At 41.6% G+C, this 21,499-nt stretch overlaps 1 protein-coding gene across 1 annotated transcript in view; it reads left to right on the top strand.

Moving 5' to 3' along the window:
• Positions 1-483: 483 nt before the first annotated feature.
• The window catches only part of igdcc3 (immunoglobulin superfamily, DCC subclass, member 3), a gene marked incomplete at both ends in the record, with an annotated part of 65,091 nt that continues 44,075 nt past the window's right edge, over positions 484-21,499 (top strand). Inside the window, 2 exons of the mRNA XM_080539717.1 lie at positions 484-550; positions 11,125-11,430. Coding sequence (XP_080395843.1) covers positions 484-550; positions 11,125-11,430 — 373 coding nt within the window. The remainder of the gene's footprint in view (positions 551-11,124; positions 11,431-21,499) is intronic.

The raw sequence follows: 21,499 nt of genomic DNA on the forward strand, positions 1-21,499 counted from the left end.
GTCCTCTTTTGTTCCTGGAGAAGAGCGTAAAAAAAAAAAGATTCGGCGAATGAGGTGGGGGGAGGAAGGGAGGTAGTGTATGGTGCTACAACGTGAACAGCGGTGTGTGTGTGTGTGTGTGTGTGTGTGTGTGTGTGTGTGTGTGTGTGTGTGTGTGTGTGTGTGTGTGTGTGTGTGTGTGTGTGTGTGTGTGTGTGTGTGTGTGTGTGTGTGTGTGTGTGTGTGTGTGTGTGTGTGTGTGTGTGTGTGTGTGTGTGTGTGTGTGTGTGTGCGAGCGAGAGAGGTAGCGGCTCTGGGATACAGAGGAGGAGGAGAGATGCTGATAGATTCCTGATAGATGTGCAAAATGGCGCAAGCATGTTCGACCCTCACGAGTCACCAATTGTTGTGGCTTTGAACATGAAGAGCTAAGCTGGTCATCTACTACTTTCCTACCATCGCTTCACGTTATTTTCCCCAAGTATCGTTATTCAAAGTGATCCAATGGCTACCAGAAGACACTGCCTTGTTCTGTGCTTTTTTGGAGTACTCCTAAGCGCTTTCATCATCGGTAAGTGTCTGGTGTTCTTACTGTTACCGTTGCAGGATAATAACACCCTTTTGGAAAGTAATCGCTGTGTTGCCAAATACGATGGTAGGCGATTGCAGACTGTTTACAAACCTGGACGCACTGACTATCTCATGTCACGAATTTGGCCGTATTCTATTCTAGGCTACTCTCGCGGTTATCTCTGTTTCAGTGCTGCATGTCTGTTATTAGATGTGTTGAGTTGGAATGTGTCAATGAAATGTGGTAATTTATGTCTATTTTTAACAGAATGAATGTGTCAAGTGTAACCACGGAGTTATCTGACCCGCGTTGAAAACGTTTCGTATTGCATTGTTTTGTGTGTTGTAAAATATATGAAAATATAATATTCATATATGAATCTCGAGTCTGTTCATAGTCTCCTCTATGTACAGTAGCCACGTGCAGTAGGCTATAGCCACAACCCAATAGATTGTTTTGCACAGCAAATCTTCTTATGAAAATGTGACAATGAAATTGGAATAGGCCTAAAGATAATGACGATGATGAAGATGAAGATGATAATGTATCAACTACACTAGCCTAACACTGTTGTTGTTGTTGTTGTTATTATTATAATAATTATTGATAACACTATCATACTGATAATACTACTAGTATGATTGATAATGATGACAATAACAATGCACTGTGCCTTTTCGTGAGCATGCTTGTGTGTGGGATGTTTGTGCGCCAAAGTGTTCAACAAACTTATGATGTCCTTGGTGTTTAAAGATGAGTCTTTGACACATTTATTAAAAGCATCCTCACTGATTTTTATGGTATGCCTATTTTTCACAATCGTTTCAATCCCCTGCAGCCTCCAACCTTATACATGTGTGTTATTAGTATATGTAAATATCCATGTAAATATGAAACAATGTTACCATTAGATGGACAATTCAAACTTACCTTGCAATGCTCATAGTATGTCATTTAAAGGCAGGTCATTTAAACATTTGCACCTATCATCTGTCATTGATGGAGGCTCAGAGTCTTTGTATAGTCAATGCACTGCTCTGAAAATGGATAAAACAGGGGGTTTTGCCCACAGAGGAAAACATTTGTACAGATTAAATGTCAAGGCTGCCCCTCTCCTCCTTTTAACATTTTCTTGGGTCCTTTGTTCAGTATGATTAACCGCTTTTGCCTATCAATTGAGGCCCCATTTTCCAACCCGGATACAGGATGAAGGGTTGGATACAGGATGTGTTTTGTGCCATTTAAAGACTTAAGTCAATGCCCCATGGTTACACGTGCAGCAGTTTTGTTGGCCTATAACCAAAGCATTATTGACAAAAATTCACCCCAATAAATCACTTGTTTATCTTTTTTATGGCATTGTTATGCTAGAGATGTTGGTTAGCGAGTGAACTGGTCCCTAGCCCTGATATTAGCATAGACTTAACCTCATCCACAGGCTATTGCGCACAGCACAGATAAGCCTGGAATAGCAATCCAGTGGGAGTGGCCATAGAATTCTATGGGATTGACCTTACTGAGTAAAGTATTTGTCCTAATTTAATTTGAATTAACACAACCGTGAGGCGTGCCTCCAAATGCAGACAGAACTCGGGCACTGTGCTAGCAAAAACCTTCCCCCTGGACTCAAAGGGAGAAAACCCCCCAATACTAGCTAGTTAGTTTACAAAGGACAAGCCAGCTAACAATGGCTTCACCAAAGAGAAAAAAGATACGGTCGATGTGTATCAACTTTGTAGGGAATCATGGGTCATTAGGTGGCCATGAAGGAATGGAGGCTGGATTGGGATTTTAGCCAGGACACTGGTGTTACAAGGATTTGTATTGACCACAGAGAATCAGGACCTCAGTTTAATATCTCATCTAAAGGACAATTTTGGAAAGTTGTATTATCATGCCTACACATGTATGTCTTATGTGGTTACACAGTTTTGACGCCTGTTTCTATACAGTAGGTCAGTGTTAAATATATGAATTTATTAACGACGGCAGACAACGGTTACCGTGACAGCGGTGGTGAGTCTATTCGAGAGGTCGGTCCTGGGCCACCTAAAAACTCTCCTTCCCCCCACACTAGACCCCCTCCATTTCGCCTTCCACAAGAACAGGTCAACGGAAGACGCCATCTCCACGGCACTTCACTCCACCCTCACCCACCTTGATACAAGCAACACTGTTCATTGATTTCAGCTCAGCATTCAACATCATCCTTCCTTCAAAGCTGGTGACCAAACTCAGTGACCTTGGTATCAGCACCTCCCTCTGCTACTGGACCCTTGACTTCCTAACCAATAGACCCCAGCTCGTCAAGTTGGACAACCACCAACTCCTCCACCCCGACCCTGAACACCGGCGTGCCACAGGACTGTGTGCTGAGCCCTCTCCTCTACTCCCTCTTCACCTACGACTGCGTGCCATGCATGGCTCTAACACCATCCTCAAGTTCGCGTATGACACCATGGTGATAGGCCTGATACAGGGTTCCCGCGCTGGTCTTAAAAAGCCGTAAAGTCTAAAATCCAGCAATCCAACCTATAAGGCCTAAAAAGGTCTCAAAGTGCAGTTATTCAGTCTAAAAATGAGGTGCTAGGTCTTAAAAATGAGATCCTGCAAGGAAATCAGTCCGACCACATCTATTTACGCGGAAATTAATCAAGCTGGAACCAAAAAAATGCCAATTCGCTTCCTTTTTTGTCTGTATGGTGGTGAAATTCCTAATTCCATCACCTCGAGGATGTCAAAAATTATATTCAAAGAGGTCTAAAAAAAGTCCAAAAAGGTCTTAAATTTGGCGTGTTGAAACTTGTAGGAACCCTGTAAGTAGCAATGGCATGTCGGCCTACAGGAAGAGGTCCAGCAACTGGTGGTGTGGTGTGCTGACAACAACCTGGCCCTCAACACCAGTAAGACCAAGGAGATCATTGTGGACTTCAGGAAAACTATTGGCTGTGTGCACTCCCCCATCTACATCAATGAGATGGAGGTGGAACGTGTTCCCGGTTCCCAGTTCATGGGTGTCCACAACTCAGAGGACCTCTCTTGGACCCTCAACTCCTCTTCCCTGGTCAAAAAGGCACAGCAGCACCTATACTTCCTGAGGAGATAGACGAAAGCCCAGCTGTCTCTCAGGATTCTGGCCAACTTCTACAGCTGCACCATTGAGAGCATCCTAGCCAACTGCATCACAGTGTGGTACGGCAACTGCACTGTGTCCGACCGGAAGGCCCTGCAACGGGTGGTGAAAACTGCCCAGTGCATCATCGGCACCAAACTCTCAACCATCGAGTCCCTCCAGGCAGACCAGTGTCAGCGGAGGGCGCAAACATCATCGGTCTGTTTGATCCCCTACCATCTAAGAAACTCAAGGTCCCATACCAACAGGCTACAGAACAGCTTCTTTCACAGAGCTGTCACTCTGATAAACAATCCCCCCCACATACACACTCTGTTGAACAGTTAGTGAGTGAACAATATATCACTATTTGCACTTCTGATTAGATGCTAAACTGCATTTCGTTGTCTGGTACTTGTACTCTGCAATGACAATAAAGTTGAATCTAATCTAAATCTAATGTAATCTAATTTGCCTTTCTCACCCAAACAACCCCCAGTGGTCATCTTTGAGCAATTCTAATGGATGTCTTACTGTATGTTCTAGATCACACTAATTCAGCATTCAGGTTGGTTTGGACCTAAACATCATGGTGCTGAAAGTGCTGAATGTGACATCATGCTTAAAATTAGAGCTGTGATGGTAATCGTATAACCGGTAATGTGTCTAAACCGTGAAAAGAAATAAATGGCTGTTTTAATGCATTAATTAAAAGAAATATATTTATAATTCAACTTTATTTTCAAGTAGATATACTTAACACAAAGTGTAAATTAAAAGTTATGAACTACTGTTTTGCTACCATCTGTCTATTTACCAAATCTCCTCATCCGTCTAACTGTCTCCCTCAAAATGTGCACCCGTCTGATCCTTCCCATCCGCTTCAATCTGGCATGTTAATTTGATGGGGGAATCTTTTATTAATTAGTAGTAATAATTAAGTGTTTATGGTAATTGTAATGTTTACTATATGGGTAGACAATCTGGACTTATTCACCATGCAGCCTGTTACCATTATTCTCTGTGTCTCCCCATAACTCTCTGGGCACTTAAAGGTGTATTGTTATTACATCGTTGTTTTGACAACCTGGAAGATTATGACGGTTATATGCATGATGATTGGCTGAGTCCCAAAATTCCATGACCGTCACAGCCCTAGTAAAAATGTGCTACGTTGTTTTTAGTATATTGTAATTGTAAGTATATTGGGAGCATGTACACTCATCGATCACTTTATTATTCCCTTTGCTCACAAAACAGCCTCAATTCTATGTGGCATTGATTCCACAAGATGTTGGAAACTGTCCTTTGAGATTCTGGTCCATGATGACATGATTGCATCACGCAATTGTTTAGCTTTATAGCTGTATAGCTTCAAAACATGGTTAAGACTATAATTTGATGATCATGGTCATCCATTGCTCCGTCTATGAATTGGAGAGTGGTTACGTTTGTCCAGCCCCCATCCCTCAGCGGTTTACCAAAACGAGAATCACAGAGAATGCTTTATTATTGTTAGCTTTGATTACAGCTTTGATGACTAACCGTCCTCCAATGGAAGAGTGATAAACCTAGGTCTCCACTGTATATACAGTACCCCCAGTGACACTGTTTTGTTAGTGCAGCAGTTTGACTGTGACACAGTCGGATGGTGGGCTTTATTGAATGTCAGTAGTAAGCTGATGCACGAGCCACACTTCACCAGCACTTGTCTCTTCCAGCCGCGAAGGCTCCTGGTGGTAATCCTAAACCCCAGGGTGTCTCTGGTCAAAGCAGGCATGAAGAGGAGGGGCTCGTATCTGAACGCTGCGCTGGCTCCCTCTCCTGTTCCCCACTCCTGGCTCGCAACTCAAATGGTCAGCCACCGGATTGTACATTTTGACTATAAAGACAGTGTTCAACCCTGTTATGGATGTTCTACATGAGCATTAGTTTTGGTGGCTGTCATAGTCTGATGACCTCGTTGAACTCATTGTCAACCTATACTTCGAGAACCTGCAGTATTTAGCTGTTGCCAAATGGTTTCATAATTGATTTTTTAAAGATAATTCACACTTAAAGGCACTGTTAGTGATTTAACTTGATTTCTATGACATGCTCTCCATATGTATTGGAAGAGGGAAGCATGTGTCTTCTTTTAACTCCAATCCTCCTTTGGATTTGGAACAGAAATGTAATCATGAACCTGCACATCTACATATCTAGTATGAGATCACTGAGATAGTGTGAGTGCATGGGCCCTATTATGCACTTCATCAATAAGACGAGGCGGTAGATCTAAACTTAAGACGTGGAGGCGTGGTCAAGGCCACTTTGCTATTATGCGTGCGGTAGTGGGCGCCTAAAACCCGGCGCTAAGCAAAGAAATGAGTCATGGGTGTGTTTTGGGCGTCTTCTCAATCAACCCAATCAGCGTGCCAGGTGCCATTCCCTTTAAGAACCGGCTGTGTTAAGTCATTAGCGCTATGCTATTATGGAAGTCCTAAGAAGGAGGTCAGCGCGCTTCTCTGCCTCTCCCTTCTGAAATAAAGCATTTATACTGTGACCGTAATTGACGTCTTGCCGTGGAGCCATGTGCGTGTTCATGTGTGCCCACATGCATGCGCAAACCGCGGAGGCGCGCTCGTGTTTCAAAACGTGCATGAAGTCTAAACTTAAGAACTTTTCAAACCACTTCTTAGCGCGAGGAGCAAAGTCAGATCGCATAATAGCAGGGGCGCCTAGTGCACTTCATTAACATATGAACACTCCCACAATGAGCAATATATGCACGGGAGTTTTACGTCTTATGTGTGGGCGCCTAGGGACACCTGCATAATAGCAGTAGCGCGTATGAAGCGCATAATAAGGGTGGCGGTAGGTCTTAACCTGGCGGTGCCTCCTAAATAAGACTTAAGACGGCAAGTTAAGAAGTGCATAATAGGGCCCCATGTGTGTTACCACATTCCAATAGTTGATTCCATTGATTGTATGTCTAACAACCATATTTAGTACCGGTAGTTGTTTGTTTTGAGGTCTTTTTGCCTTAAGTTCCCACTTCAGCAAATGAAATGCATGTTCAATAAGATTTAAATCTGGAGATTGACTTGGCCAGTCAACACCTTTCCGCTTTTTGGCCCTGAAAAACTACCTAGCTGCTGTAGCAGTATTATTTTGGGTCATTGTCCTGCTGTATGAAGAAACGCCATCCAATAACACATTCATGCCTACCTCCTGGAGAGTGTTCCTGATCTGTGGGACAGTTGTTAAAACTGAAGTAAATGTGACCTAAGCACTGACAGGGTCTTCCAGCACACTCAGTTTTTAGTCCTCTTACATAAACTTTGTTGGCTACTGTACCTCAAACAACTTAGGCTAAATTCAGCACTGGACATGCTGTGTACTTCTCTCAAATACTAAATACTAACTAATAGGGCTGCAACTAACGATTATTTTGATAATAGATTAATCTACCGATTATTTTTTAGATTAGTCGATTAATCGGATAAAAATGGGGGAAAAAACAGATTTCTTTTGAAATTTTTATTTGATGTTTTCTAAATCAGCCAGGCCTATACATATACATGTGCAAAATGAATAAGTATTAATAAAAAATAAAAAATAATATAAATAAAAAAGGCTTTGCTACATCAAATAGGTTTAACAACAGGCCATGGACTATGGCGGTAGATTGTTTCAATAAAGTAGTTGAACTCTAGCTCAATACATGCATTGTAAATGTAAAGGTCAGTAACCCAAAGGGCAATATAGGCTACAGACAAGACACTAATGTTTTTATATAACAGATATGCTCCAAAACAATGCAATGTTTCTCACTCCATACAATAGGCTAGGCTACAGTCAGTGCCTCACTCTAACTCACGGGTAGCTTGGTAGGCTACCACTAGCTAGCCTTTAGCTTATCACCTCTGCTCTACCACTGACGTTAGCAAGCTAGCTAAATACACTTGTCATGCAATATTGAATTCATGAATGCGAGCAAACACTCACTGGCTATCGCATTACATTACAGTCATTTAGCTGACGCTTCGCCAGAACTCACAAGTGCATCTCCTTACTAATACAAGTGACTATGAGCATACTCCTGTGCTGAAGGCATAGAATGCGAATAAATGTAGCCGCCGCGCCAGCTCCGCAAGACAGCGTGGCGTGCGTCAACAGGAAGTAGGTTTGTTATGGAACAAGACCCGACGAATCGATAATGGAATTTGTCGACAACGAATTTCATTATCGATTTTTATCGATTTCATCGATTCGTTGTTGCAGCCCTACTAACTAATCCTAATACTTACTCTTCAGAGAGATAGTAGACCTTATAGTGGACTGTTTTCAGAAGAATAGCCTATCTGGGTTTGCATTTGGTTGATATAGGTTATATATGGTATGTTTAGGGTACAAAACACCTGCTAACATTCTCCATGAATTTCATATTGGGCACAGTAGCCCAACAGCACACACACACACACACACACACACACACACACACACACACACACACACACACACACACGCACACACACACACACACACACGTGTGCTGGTAACTTAAACAATTTATGACAATTGTATTTGTAACAAGCACTTTTTACCTGGAAAAGTTGAAGAAAATGTATAATCATATAAACAACATGTCAAACATGTCTCCCACAAGTCACAGATTTAAATAACGTAAACGCTTGGACATGTTAAAAGTTAACAGTGGAACTTTTATTTTGAAGTGAAAGAAAACAATTGACTCGTACTACAGACAACAAATGGTCTTAAAGCTAGAGTGCATTTCATTATTAGGCATTATTATTAGGCATTCCAACTTCAATGGTGATGTACACAGATAGCTATCAAGTGAATTCAGCCACACCGGTTTCTCAAAACCAAGCGAAATCACAAAAAGTGTCTACCCTTCTACAACATGGCATTTACATCAAACATAGATTATTTTTTTTAAAAATTATAATCTGAACCCATCCTTTAAACTACAAGCAATGAGCACCACAGCACTTACATTGAGTGACTCTCTCAGTTTTGAAAGCTGGAAAATCACCACCACAACCAGAGGTTGGACAGAACACTCTCTGTGTCCTAAGGAAAGATTTAATGGAATGCTTTTGTAATCTCTAATCTCTCATTTGTGACCAGAAACATTTAATGTATAATGTTTTTTGCTTCATCATTGTTTTGCTCATGTAGCATGACTGATTGCCTTTGTACCACGGGGCTTTTTTTGTGCTGTTTATTTTGTGCTGTTTCACTGGTAGCTGTGCTGACTGCACTGGCTTCCTGTGTGAAAATACTAAGGCTTTGTTGGAGCTGTGGAGGATAGAGATCAGGCCCAGCCCAGCAGTGCTTAGGGCGCCACTACGGACCTAGTAGTGGCACTGCACGGCTAGCGAAGGGTTAAATATTTCACTACCCCCTTGTTTTTCAGAGGCAGCAGCACTGATGCCTATTTGATTCTGTGACAGCTTTACTAAGAAAAGAGCACAGATGGAGACGGAGAGAGGGAGCAACAAGGGGGAGAGAGAGAGGGGGGATAGGATATTTATTCTCCCCTGCATTTGTTATGTGATATTCAGGGACGAGCATGTCAATGCATTCCTTGTCTGCACCTTAAAGGGGTGTATTTCTGGGGCTGGAATTTGAGGGATGATGCCGGCGGTCCTTTGTACTGACCCCTGTGCTCCCCCAACCCGCCCACATCCCCACCCCCCTAGCTCCAGCCAGATTCCAGGGCCCGAGGCAGGGACTGTTAGTGCTTAGTCCGTCAGTAGCTGAAACCTGACACCAAGAGCACAGGGGTGCAGGAGAGCCCGCTAAGCTCCTCTTTTATCCCACTAAGGGCTATATTTTCGTCTGGCCACAACGCAACGGTATCAAATCATGACGCTAATATTATCGGTCTCGTCATGCTTGCACTAAGGTGGGAGGGTTGGGTGTTATGTGAGGTGTGTCCTTAAAAAACGAGTGCCTGAGTGACAGGTTCAGGCGGCACAAGTGGGGACATTTAAGACCCACCAACGCACCTCTTAATGCAAATGCTGTTTATGACAGCATTTTCTTTTCTTTTATTACAGCGGTGGCGCATTCAATTTGTTGTTAATTTTAAAGGGCGCCTATAGTCTAAAAGGGATGTTTATTGGTTGCCTACTTCGTTTATTAATGCTCTAGGCTACACATTCATACTTTGTGAAAGCTTCACCAATTCTTCAACATTGGCTCAGTTTTATGGTTTGTTCAAATCAAATACATTTTGTATTTGTCATTTATATCCCATACAGTTGTAATAGACAAAGTGAAATGTTGATATTGCAAATGCAAGCCTATTGAGATACTTGGCCTGTGTAACGATAGTGTTTGCCTAATTATGTAATTTTCATCTCAATTATCTCCTAATGTGTGTTGATAAACTGTCCAACAACTCAATATGGTCTGAGTTGAGGGGAAAAAAGGAGCCACAAAACACTGTAAATACACAGTTGAGCACCTCATTGAACTCTGCAAGCTCATTGAGGTAGGTTACTACTACTTTTTTTTAGCAAATTAGTGAAGCAAATGCAGACGGCTTAAGCGGAGAGCATTTTTGACTAAGTTAGTTGGAAAGATTGTGATTTTCAACCTAGGTGACATGCTGTAGTGCACTTTACCAACTTTGTTATCCATAAAATGTAAGTGAATGAATAGACAACAGGTAGAGTTGTTATTTGAGCTCCGCGATCCCCGCTGTTGTGTGCGTGTGTGTGTGTGTGTGTGTGTGTGTGTGTGTGTGTGTGTGTGTGTGTGTGAGCCATAGTCTCTAGACTTTTACTCTGGTGTGAGAGAGTGGGCTTGAGTGAGGTAAAAGGTCTGCCCCTCCCCCTCTGCTCATCAACTGAGGGAGAGAAAACTACTCAGAAATTCAGAATTCTAAATGCTTTAAAATTACACTTCAGGTTTCGGCAGGAATACTGGGTTACCTGGGACAAAATTGATTTATTCTCAGGATGGAATATTTGTAACGGGAAAATATTAAACCCTAAACCACACAGCTGAGAAAATGGTGCCGGGCAGTTAAGGGTTAATATACACCCCATGGCTTTTCAAAACAAAAGCCATGGCTGACCAGTGCTGTAGCTAGCTACTTTTCTTTCCCACAAAATATGACTTCTTCTCAAGAGAATGCAGCTGTTTACTAACTAATTAACTAAATGGGTAATAGCACCGTAAAGTTGATTTTCATCCAAACATATCAGAGCCTGAATGCCCTTATGTTTTGTGTAGGAAGCTCGACCACTATGTCGTTCAGTTGAGCTGACTCGACTGCTGAACATAGCTTTATAATAAAGATACACACCTAGAATCCATCTTGGTCGATCAACAACATGCGAATATATTTAAGATCTAAGTGTCAAAAACTGTGAACCATCCCTTTAAAGCTGCGAAGGTTGTTTGCTCATGAGTGCTGTTCTCCATGTGTGTGTTTCTGCAGGTGTGACATCTGGTGCGGACCTCTCCTTCACCCTGGAGCCCAGTGACATCATCGCCGTGCAGGAGCAGCCCCTTATGCTACACTGTCAAGTGGAAGGCATCCCACCAATCACCACCCAGTGGAGGAGGAATGCCATGCTCTTGAGCGAGGACCAACACCATGCCATGTTCAGCAATGGCTCTCTACTGATTGGCCACTTCCAAATGACCAAATCGGATGGCTCGTCTGATGAAGGAGACTATGAGTGTATGGCCCAGAATTCCTTTGGGCTTGTGGTGAGCCGGAGAGCCCGAGTGCAGGCTGCCAGTAAGTGTCTCTTCAGTGCTCAAGATGCAACTGTTTATTTTCCTTCTTGAAAAGATTCCAAGCGTGCATCAACTGATTTAGGTGCTTTACAGAGTAATCAGATTGCCTTTGTGGCTGCCCTGAAGAGATGAGGGAGAGTAAATTTGAACTCCTTGGGGGGTGGGGAAAAGTATTGATATTTGACAAATTTACGCTGCAATATTGGATTTTGCCTTCCCTTGTTTAATGTTGCATGCTCCTTGCAATAATTGCTTGTTAGACCCACAATAATCTCAAAGTGATACATTTTGTAAGTGGTCTGCTGTCCGTTCAACACAAAACACTTCCACATCAAGTGGTAGGCATTGCAGTCATCATCTGTACTGTATAAACCCTGTGCTCTGTAAGAGCCCCCTACACACTCAGTGGCCGTGTTTGGGCTAAACCTGTGGCATAATCAGTGGCGCTAAAATAAAAATAAAATAAGAAATAATAATCATAATGAGGACAGTCTGGAAAAAAACTGGTGGATAGACGAAGTCATTGTCTGATAGATGACGTTTTGTGCTGGCTGCTGTTTTTGCAGCATGCTTTTCATTAAGGAATACATGCCATAGAATATAAAGCTATTTATGACCATGTCTATACAGATCTTTCAGTGATCAGTCTGGTGCGCCCATAGGCTTTATCAACAAAACTGTGCATCTCATGATCTGCTCTCAAGGTCTGCTCTATGAATCATTTCTTTGTGTCGTAAATGCTCTTTTACTTTTATTTTTCACCATTGCTTTATCTCATGTTTTTTTTAAATCTTAACGTCAAGTCTGTTTGTGAGCCTGTGTGAAATGCACTTGAAGTCGTCTTCTCTTCTCAATATCTCAGTAGGATCATCAGTAGCCTATAGTTGGTGACAAATTCACTCAGAGACAAGAACACACCTCCCCCAACCTGCACAATATTACCCATTTGAAACAGACACCTTTTAAAAAGAGAGATCATTTTGTCTGTAGAAAATGATTAGGCTATTGGCCCATCCACCTTCTCCAGCATGAAGGAGCATAAATACTCAATGATTTGATTTGTTCCATAACAGACAGTGTCTTCAGTAACATTTACTAATCTCCATATACTGCTCTAAGCAAGAAGACAGTCCAACCCTTTTCAGACAGCACCTTTGTGCTGATTTGGGTTTATTTTCGGTGCACAACTAAAAATGCTTCACCGTATTAAGTATCAATGGATAAATTGTTAGGAAGGTACTCCAGACATACACTCACTGGACACTTTATTAGGAACATCTGTAGACCTTCTCATTCATTCAGGTGGTGTAATGGTGTGGGGAATTATTTCTTGGCACACTATGGGCCCGTTAATACCAATCAATCATCGCTTGAATGCCACAGCCTATTTGAGTATTGTTGCTCACCATGTGCATCCTTTCATGTCTACAATGAACCCATCTTCTAATGGCTACTTCCAGCATGATAATGCACCATGTCACAAAGCAAAAGTCGTCTCAAACTGGTTTCATGAAATGACAAATGTTGGACTGCACTTATATAGCGCCTTTATCCAAAGCGCTTTACAACGGCCTCTCATTCACCCATTCACACACACATTCACACACCAAGTGCGGCAAGCTACCATGCAAGGCGCCGGCCCGCTCACTGGGATGCACCAATGGGTGCAATTTGGGGTTCAGTGTCTTGCCCAAGGACACTTCGACACGTGGCGAGCCGGGGCTCGAACCGCCGATCTGCCAACCTTGCGATCATTAGACGGCGGCTCTACCTCCTGCACCACAGCCGCTCCTTCATGCTGAAGGAGGTGGATGGGCCAATAGCCTAATCATTTCTACAGACAAAATGATCTCTCTTTTTAAAAGGTGTCTGTTTCAAATGGGTAATATTGTGCAGGTTGGGGGAGGTGTGTTGAGTGAATTTGTCACCAACTATAGGCTACTGATGATCCTACTGAGATATTGAGAAGAGAAGACGATTGTGTGCATTTCACACAGGGTCACAAACAGACTTGACATTAAGATAAAAAAAAACATGAGATAAAGCGAAAAATAAAAGTAAAAGAGCATTTACGACACAAAGAAATGATTCATAGAGCAGACCTTGAGAGCAGATCATGAGATGCACAGTTTTGTTGACAAATGACTTCAGTATTCTTCAGTGGCCTTCCCAGTCACCAGATCTGAATCCAATAGAACACCGTTGGGATGTGGTAGAAAGGGAGATTCACAGCTTGAAAGTGCACCTGAAAAAAAATCTGATTATGCATTGCATGATGCAATCATGTCCTCATGCACCAGAATCTCAAAGGAATGAAACCAACACAAAGAATTGATGCTGTTTTGAGGTCAAAGGGAGGCCCTATCCCGTATTAGTATAGTGTTCCTAATAAAGTGTTCGGTGAGTGTACGTGTGGAGTTTGCTGTCATTTTGTTTATGACATCATGCCACAGGCGGAAATGTTTGTTAACACCGAAAGGGGTCTGTAACACATTGTAAGCCTATCTGTTCCCCAAAAAACAAAACATATTAATGGATTTTTTACTAAGGTTCCTGGCGTGTGTGATGTGTAGACAGTGCACTGCTGTGCTGTTGTGTCAACACGGCCTTTCCACTCAGTGGGACGGTGGTGGCTGTGGCGCTCTGAATAGGGCCTTGTGTTACACAGGCCACGGGAAAGAGTCATCCCTGCACAGCGGTGCCAGCAGACACGAGAAACCTTTGGAAACCTCTCCAGGGAGTCTTTCTCTCAAAGGTCAAAGTCATAGTTATCGTGTAGCACCTCTCCTATAGCCTCCTGGCTATTCCATTAGTTATTATTAGAGAACCAGTCTGAAATAGAGTAGATTTCCTTTTTTCCTTTTTTTCCCTTAAAGGTTAGTTTTTCTCTCACTTGGGGCAGTTTATTGGATAGAGTTAGTGAAGATAGACAGGAAAGTAAGGAGAAGAGGGCATGTCAGCAGGGCATGGGCCAGATTTGAACCCATGCCAACATGGGCATATGTGTGCACTGTAGACCGCGGTGCTAGACAACTGGACCACGAGTAGATTTGTCTTTGTTAGAGTGAGTGATATCTCCGCACCTGAGGAGTGTGTGGCAGGTAGAACAGTGGAGTAATATCCCCATCAGTACACCATTGTTCTCAATTCAGTCATGTCAGTTATGATTATAATAATAAGTGTTATGTTGGTTCTTATGTGAGTTTGGCCCCAACATCATCAGTTACTAGGTGGTCATAACAGCTTATTATTCAATTATAAACCATTTACAAACAGTTATAAGTCATTCGTTTAGATTGATCGATATTTACTTGGTGCTTGCCAAATAGGGATCTTGCAATCAGGAGCCTGTTTTTGATGCTTTATAAGCCTCGAAAAACTAACCCTGATGTGAAATAATACATTATTTGCTGGCACAGTTGGGAAGTTGTTTTTGCTAGTTTTTTCACTGGATTAGTGTAATTACTATCTAGGCCTCTATCCTACAATTAGGATAGATTAGCCTCATCAGATATGGTTGAAACCTAGACCTTCCACTTATTGATAATTACTGGTATGGCAAAACCGAATAGCAGATTGGCAATAGCAGACCCTTTCCAAGCCTCTCAACGGCAACAATGTAAAAAAGCAATAATTGAGAAAAAGTCAGGGAAGGAGGGGAAAGCGTCTTTCACAGCGGCAAAGATATTTCATTTATAAAAGTCACACACACATGAAAACACACAAGGGTGCTCGTAGTGTTACATGACTGACAGAACTAGTACAGTGGACCAGGCCAGCGCTTTAGTGATTGGCCCATCTCTCCTGCCCTACACACCTGTCACCAGGCAACTGATCATAAAAGCCCCCATTACAACAAAGCGTTTAGGATTAATGAAAATGACATGCTTTTGTTTCTTTCTTTAGAAATTGATCGGAAAGAATAAACTTTGTATTATAAAAATAAAAAATAACATACCATTTAGCTGACGCTTTTATCCAAAGCAACTTACATTGCAGTGAGTGCATACATTTTTCAGTATATATGTTTTTCATAATGTATTTTCTCTGGGATTCAGGCATTCCGCCTCTAAAACTGTAATTGACCTGGGGGAGTTGCAGAAACATAAATAAACATTTGGTACTGAAAGGGAAAATGTAAGTTTTCTATTTTACTCTTACATTAAGAGTAAGGTGGAAATAGGCAAATCAATACACTAGGTATAAGTATATATAATAAGTATATATTATAGCTCCCATTTTCTATACAAGTGTCACAGACAACTACAGTGTGTTGTAGAACCTCAGCAACTACACTATTTTTACTCCAATTTTTTTTACTCTGATTGCTATGGTGAATTGGCCTCCCAGTGTAATTCTGGGCTGTTGAGACGTTCATAAAAAAGAAGATTCCAGGGGGCTGTCAGGGATGAAAGAGAGGCCGAAGGGGAGAATGTCTGTAAAAAGTGATACAGTTTACCAAGGCTGTCGTTTGTGTGAACCTTAAGCGATAGTTTGTTCCTTTTTTTACCTTTTTTAAATCATTTCCATCACTTCAAAAGAGTTCACAGACTACAAGTTAACTGTTTGTGTTTCAGTATTGGTGTTGTTGTAGCACCATGGCTAATGTTAACATTTTATTAGTTTCCACTCCTTCACAAAACAATACATAAAAAGCTAACTCAAACTTTAATCTGACCTCTGGTGTGTTTGTATCACTCAGCAAGTCACTATCACCTTTTTATATTTCATTAAAAGGGAGAGGGAGAAGAAGGAGCACTGGTAGAAGCATGAAATGTTTGCTCTAACTTGCTCCTTCACTTTTTGCACTATGCATTTAAAAAATGTTTAAAAAAGGGAGAGAAATAAAAGAAAAGGCTGATGGATGTGATCTGTCGGCGACATGGATGGGGAGAGAGCAGAGCATGACCAGGGTGACAAAGGTATTTGATGATGGTCATGCTGTGACATCGCCTGGAGCAGATGACCTGGATGGGAGGGAGCTCCTCCCCAGTGATGGCATCTTCTGTCTTCACTGCCCTCTCTGTGGCCCTGCAGTCGTGCTTAGTGCTTAGTGCACCGTACCAATTTGTGAGGCATCCAGTCATGATGTTTTCATTGGTGCATCTTTATTTTTTTCCAGCAACCAACCCCCCCCCCCCCCCCCTCTCTCAATATTGTCATGTGACAATATTCATATCAATACAAAGCGTCTTACACAGATCACTTTATATACAAAAAGACATTGAAATGAAACAAAGTTAAGCACCCCCTTTCCCCAGGCTGCTGCATGCCCATTACCCAAACCACAGCAGTGAGGATCATTACTGTATAGATGTGATATGAGATGGATGTAGGATTTATTGTTGAAATGTAGTAGTAGTAATGACACATAGCATACAGGTTATCCCATTCATTTACACTGGTCTGGCTAAGTGCTAGCTCTGAAGTCAGCCCAAGAAAGCAACATTGAAAAACTTCTGAACTATCCTATTAATGTTGTGAAGATCACCTAATAAAAAAAAAAAAGACATAAGATCTAGTGAATTAGTTTGTAAGATAAATTCTTGGAGGATGAAAAATAACCATAACTCAATATTGCCTCTCAAAGGGGGTTTGGTTTGTTTGCTCTCCGCAAACGCCAACGACGCTGCCATGATCTTGTCACTACTACTACATCTCTACAATATGGTTGCTGGCAGTAGTCGATAATATTCAGTGTGAACAATAATACCTTGGGGCCGGAGTAGGGAGATCATTGTGGATATAGTATATAATACGCAAACATGGTTGTTAGAACCTGTTGGGACTGAGATGCGCACAGATGATTGTCATAAACTTAGATTAGGGTAGAATTTACCTCTTTCGCTTATTGGCCGGATTAATGTAGTTAAAATGAATTTACTGCCAAGATTAAACTACCTATTCCAATCTCTGCCTTGTCCCATTCCAACGTTATTCTTTAAAGAGTTAAAAACAGAATTATCCAAATTTCTTTGGTCTCGTAAAAAAGCACGGGTATCACTAGCTACTCTATGTAAACCTCGTAAGGAAGGGGGTCTTGCTCTCCCTAACTTCGAGCTTTACTATTGGTCTGCTCAAATCAAACGGATAAATGAATGGTTCCAGGACTCAGAGAAGTAAACTTCAGTTATCCAATTTATTTTAAATCTCTTCCATTTATAAACAAGTACCCCCCTTCAGGGTTTGAGAAATATTTTGTTATTGACAGTGCCTTATCGGCTTGGTATAATTGCAAGAAACATTTCAAACTCCATAAAGGTATATCTGTACTTTCACCTGTCTCCTTTAATCCTGATCTTCCAACAGGCCTAAGTAGGATAGGCTTATATAACTGGACCAACCAAGGCATTAGTAATTTGGGTTGTTTATTTAGGAAGACAGACATTACATATTTTTCCGAGGTGAAGGAAGAATATGGTCTTTCTTCTACCAACTTTTTTCAGTACTTACAACTAAGAATTTTTTTGTATCCCCTAACTCAGAAAGACAGTTTTAGATTTAAGATAGATGACATAGAAACATTTATTGTTAGTACTCAACTAACGACTAAAAGGACCTCAAAGATCTATAATATTCTTAGCAGTAGAGTGCCTTCCTCCTTCCAACCTCTGAAAAGGATTTGGGAAAAAGATTTGAACATACATTTGGACCAGGAAACATGGATGCAGATATGTGCGAAAGTAAACTCATCCTCACTGTCTCCCAGAGTTCTTGAACATAATTACAAGTTTATTTTTAAAACATTCTTTACTCCAGTTCGTCTTAATAAGATGTCCCCGGAGTACTCTTCGTTATGTAATAAATGTAAGAAAAGTCTGGGGACATATCCTCATATGTTTTGGCTCTGTCCCAAGATCAAACCCTTTTGGCAAGCGATCCATGCTCTGGTTGAATCCATACTTAAGCTCAAATTTAGTAAATCTCCCCTTTTGTACCTTTTAGGGGTTGATGCAAATGTAAATATGATTCCTGAGCATGGGAAATTGTTTGATACTCTTAGATTTTTGGCCAAAAAGTGTATTTTAATTTTATGGAACACTGATGTAATTCCTACTGAACAGCTATGGATCACCCAGATAATGTCTGTGTTGCCCTTGGAGAGACTTAAATACGACCTGCAGGATAAGATGGATGTGTTTTCTGAAGTGTGGTCCCCCTTCTTATCTTTTATGGAAGAGAATCCATGACGTTATTTGAGATCCACTTTTTATTTTTTTTATTTTTTCCTTTATTTTTTATTTTAATTTTTCTCTAGCTTGCATTTATCTTTTAGATATAGGAACTCTTCATATATACGTGGTTGTTGATGGTGGTAAATTTACCCAAATAAATAATAACAAAAAAAAAGATTAGGGTAGACTCAGTTTAGGGTAGATTTAGATTAGGGTAGATTTAGATTAGGGTAGATTTAGATTATACGGTAGACTCATATTAGGGTAGATTTAGATGTGGGTAGATTTAGATTTGCCTATTGTATTCTAAAATGATATTCTCCCCCAATAAGAACATGAATTGAAGAACTGGAATTTGGCAACTTTCAAGATGAATCACACAACCATCTTTTTTATTTTGTCACAGAGAATGGAGGCGGTCAGTGTATGCTGCAGTCTCAATTTAGTAATGTGAGATGGCTAGATCAGGCCTACTTCCACATAGTTGTACGAGGGATTCCCTGATTCCACACAGCTGTGTTCGTTATGATCAAAGTGACTAGTTAAGCCTGTTGTTAACACTTGAACATGGATTGGCTAATTTGCCCACTCCACTTGTCCTCTGAACACTCTGAATTTGAGCCCACAGCCTCTTATTCGGCTAAGGCTGTTGTGTAAGAAGTGGTAGCGATAGGTACTGGGTGAGTGTCAGATATGGGGCTGTCTGTCTGGGGATGAGAGGCTGGAAGGGTCGGAGTGGCCATGCCCCTCCCCTCAGTTCTGGCGTCCTGACTGGTTGGCCACTGCCCTCTGGTTTCCTTTAACTATGTGACAAAACCCGCCCCTCTGCTCCTTATGACCTTCCCTTTGAGGAAACACTGAGCTTCCCACTGACAGCACATGTCAGGGAATGTCTCAATTGGACCTCCATACACTGGGTCTAAAAGGCTGGGTGCAGTTGACTACATAATGTATTGTTCTTATCCTTTAAAGCGGGCAATGGTAGACTGCATCAATGTATTTTTTCTATTTATTTTTTATGTTCTTTTTTATAGGTGGTGATAATAGAATACAGTAAGCATTTACAGTAGGCATTTACTGTTTGAGTATATGTGCAGTACATGTCTATATCCTTTGGAAACTAAGATTAGTGGAGATAATAATATATTGCGGAGCCCCCTCTACCGAGAGTCTTGTTGAGGTGAGAGTCACTGGGGGGTTGATAAGAATCGGTTCATTTCTGAGGGAGTTTCTGAGAAAGTACCAACAATGCCATTAAACCAGCAAAGCCTAGATGCCTCAGCTTCCTCTGTCAGCACCTGGAAGGAGTCTCATGCCAGAGAGAATTCATGTGGAATGCAACCTTGACCTCTTCAGCAGAACAACCATCTCAGCCCGTTAGATTTCTCTATTTCTGAATGGCAGACATTGCCGGTGAGCCCTGAGCCTCAGGGACATCTGCAGAGCGCAGCCATACTTAACCACAGGGCTATGTTGACAGGTCATGGGTATACCATGTGTGTAGAACTATAACAGTCTACAGTTTGGGAGAGCAGTGAAGTGGTCCTCTGTGGCTCAGTTGGTAGAGCACGGCTTTAACATCACTTAGGTTGCGGGTTTGATTCCTGCTCGGACCATATATACTGTAATGTTTGCACTCATTGCAATGTAAGTCGCTTTGGATATAAGCGTCAGCTAGATGAACATAAAGTACCACTGCTTAGCTGCATTGTGGTACTGATTGGATGTTCTTCTGTCTTAAATAAATGATATCTGCCAGCCTTGTGTAAACAATGTAAGGTACTTAATAGGAAAGGGGAATAGGCCTAATGTGCAAGACCTAAAGACTTTTAGAAAGCTTGAATGTTACACTGGACCTTTAAGCTTGGTACCAAAACCTACAGTACTTTAAAATGTGCAGACTAACTCAACAAAAACAGTCATATATCTTGTTTTTTGGGGATGCTCCTTATTGTTGGTACTCCTAAATAACCGATTTGGGAGCACTGGATAATTCTTAGTCCTGGGTATCTCGAATCAAGTTAATTATTATTTTGAATAAACTATTCACTATGAACGTCTTATATCATCGGAATTTTTTTAGAAAAATCACTTAATTTTTCTAAACATACCTTACCAAAGAGTACCTTTGACTTGTCAGTTGAATGGAGGTAAAGGCTCCCACCTTTACCGTAGCATGTAAAGTGTCTGCATGCTGCTGGTGTACATTAACATTCAGGTCCATTGTCCATTTCTTCCTCTGTGAAGTAGAGGATTGTTATTTGGAAGGTGGTGGTAGAAGGCACATGGTGGGGTGCAGTTCTGTTAATGAAGTCTGTCTCGGTCCGGATGTCTCTGGACCACCCCAGCCTTCTTCAAACAACAAATGAATAGGGGGCCTAAAATTCCTCATTCCTGGTTTTAAGGCCCATCTGGGGAATTCCACAGAAGTAGAGGTGAGAGGTGAGAGAGAAGAGGGCAGAGGGGAGGTCAAAGGGTAGACAGGGGCGGGACAGACTCTTGTATTCTGAGTACTGCAGTCTGGGGCAGTTTTTTTACCACACTTTCTGACTGTGGGGCAGATTTATCAAGGGCAGCCGTTATGGCGGCAGTTAGATTAGATTTGAGTGTGCATTGATGCATTGAGTGTGCAATGATAAAACCAATTGTGCCATATTAATGGGGCAATCTGGGATTGGAGCGTCCATTTTGGGAAATTTGAATTAACAATAGACAACATTGATTCTTGATGAATATCTTATTATATATGCCTCATGAGCTAAGTTCAGCTGTCTTACCAAATCAAGACCGCAAGGGACTACGAACACAAGAACACTAAAGATAGCTCCACCCATTCACGCGTGTTGAGGAACACACCACGACTGTGCAGCAGGCATTAGAGTGTGTGTGTGTCTT

Source organism: Nansenia antarctica, assembly GCF_963989245.1.
Source record: "Nansenia antarctica genome assembly, chromosome: 9".
In the NCBI taxonomy this organism is placed as follows: Eukaryota; Metazoa; Chordata; class Actinopteri; order Argentiniformes; family Microstomatidae; genus Nansenia; species Nansenia antarctica.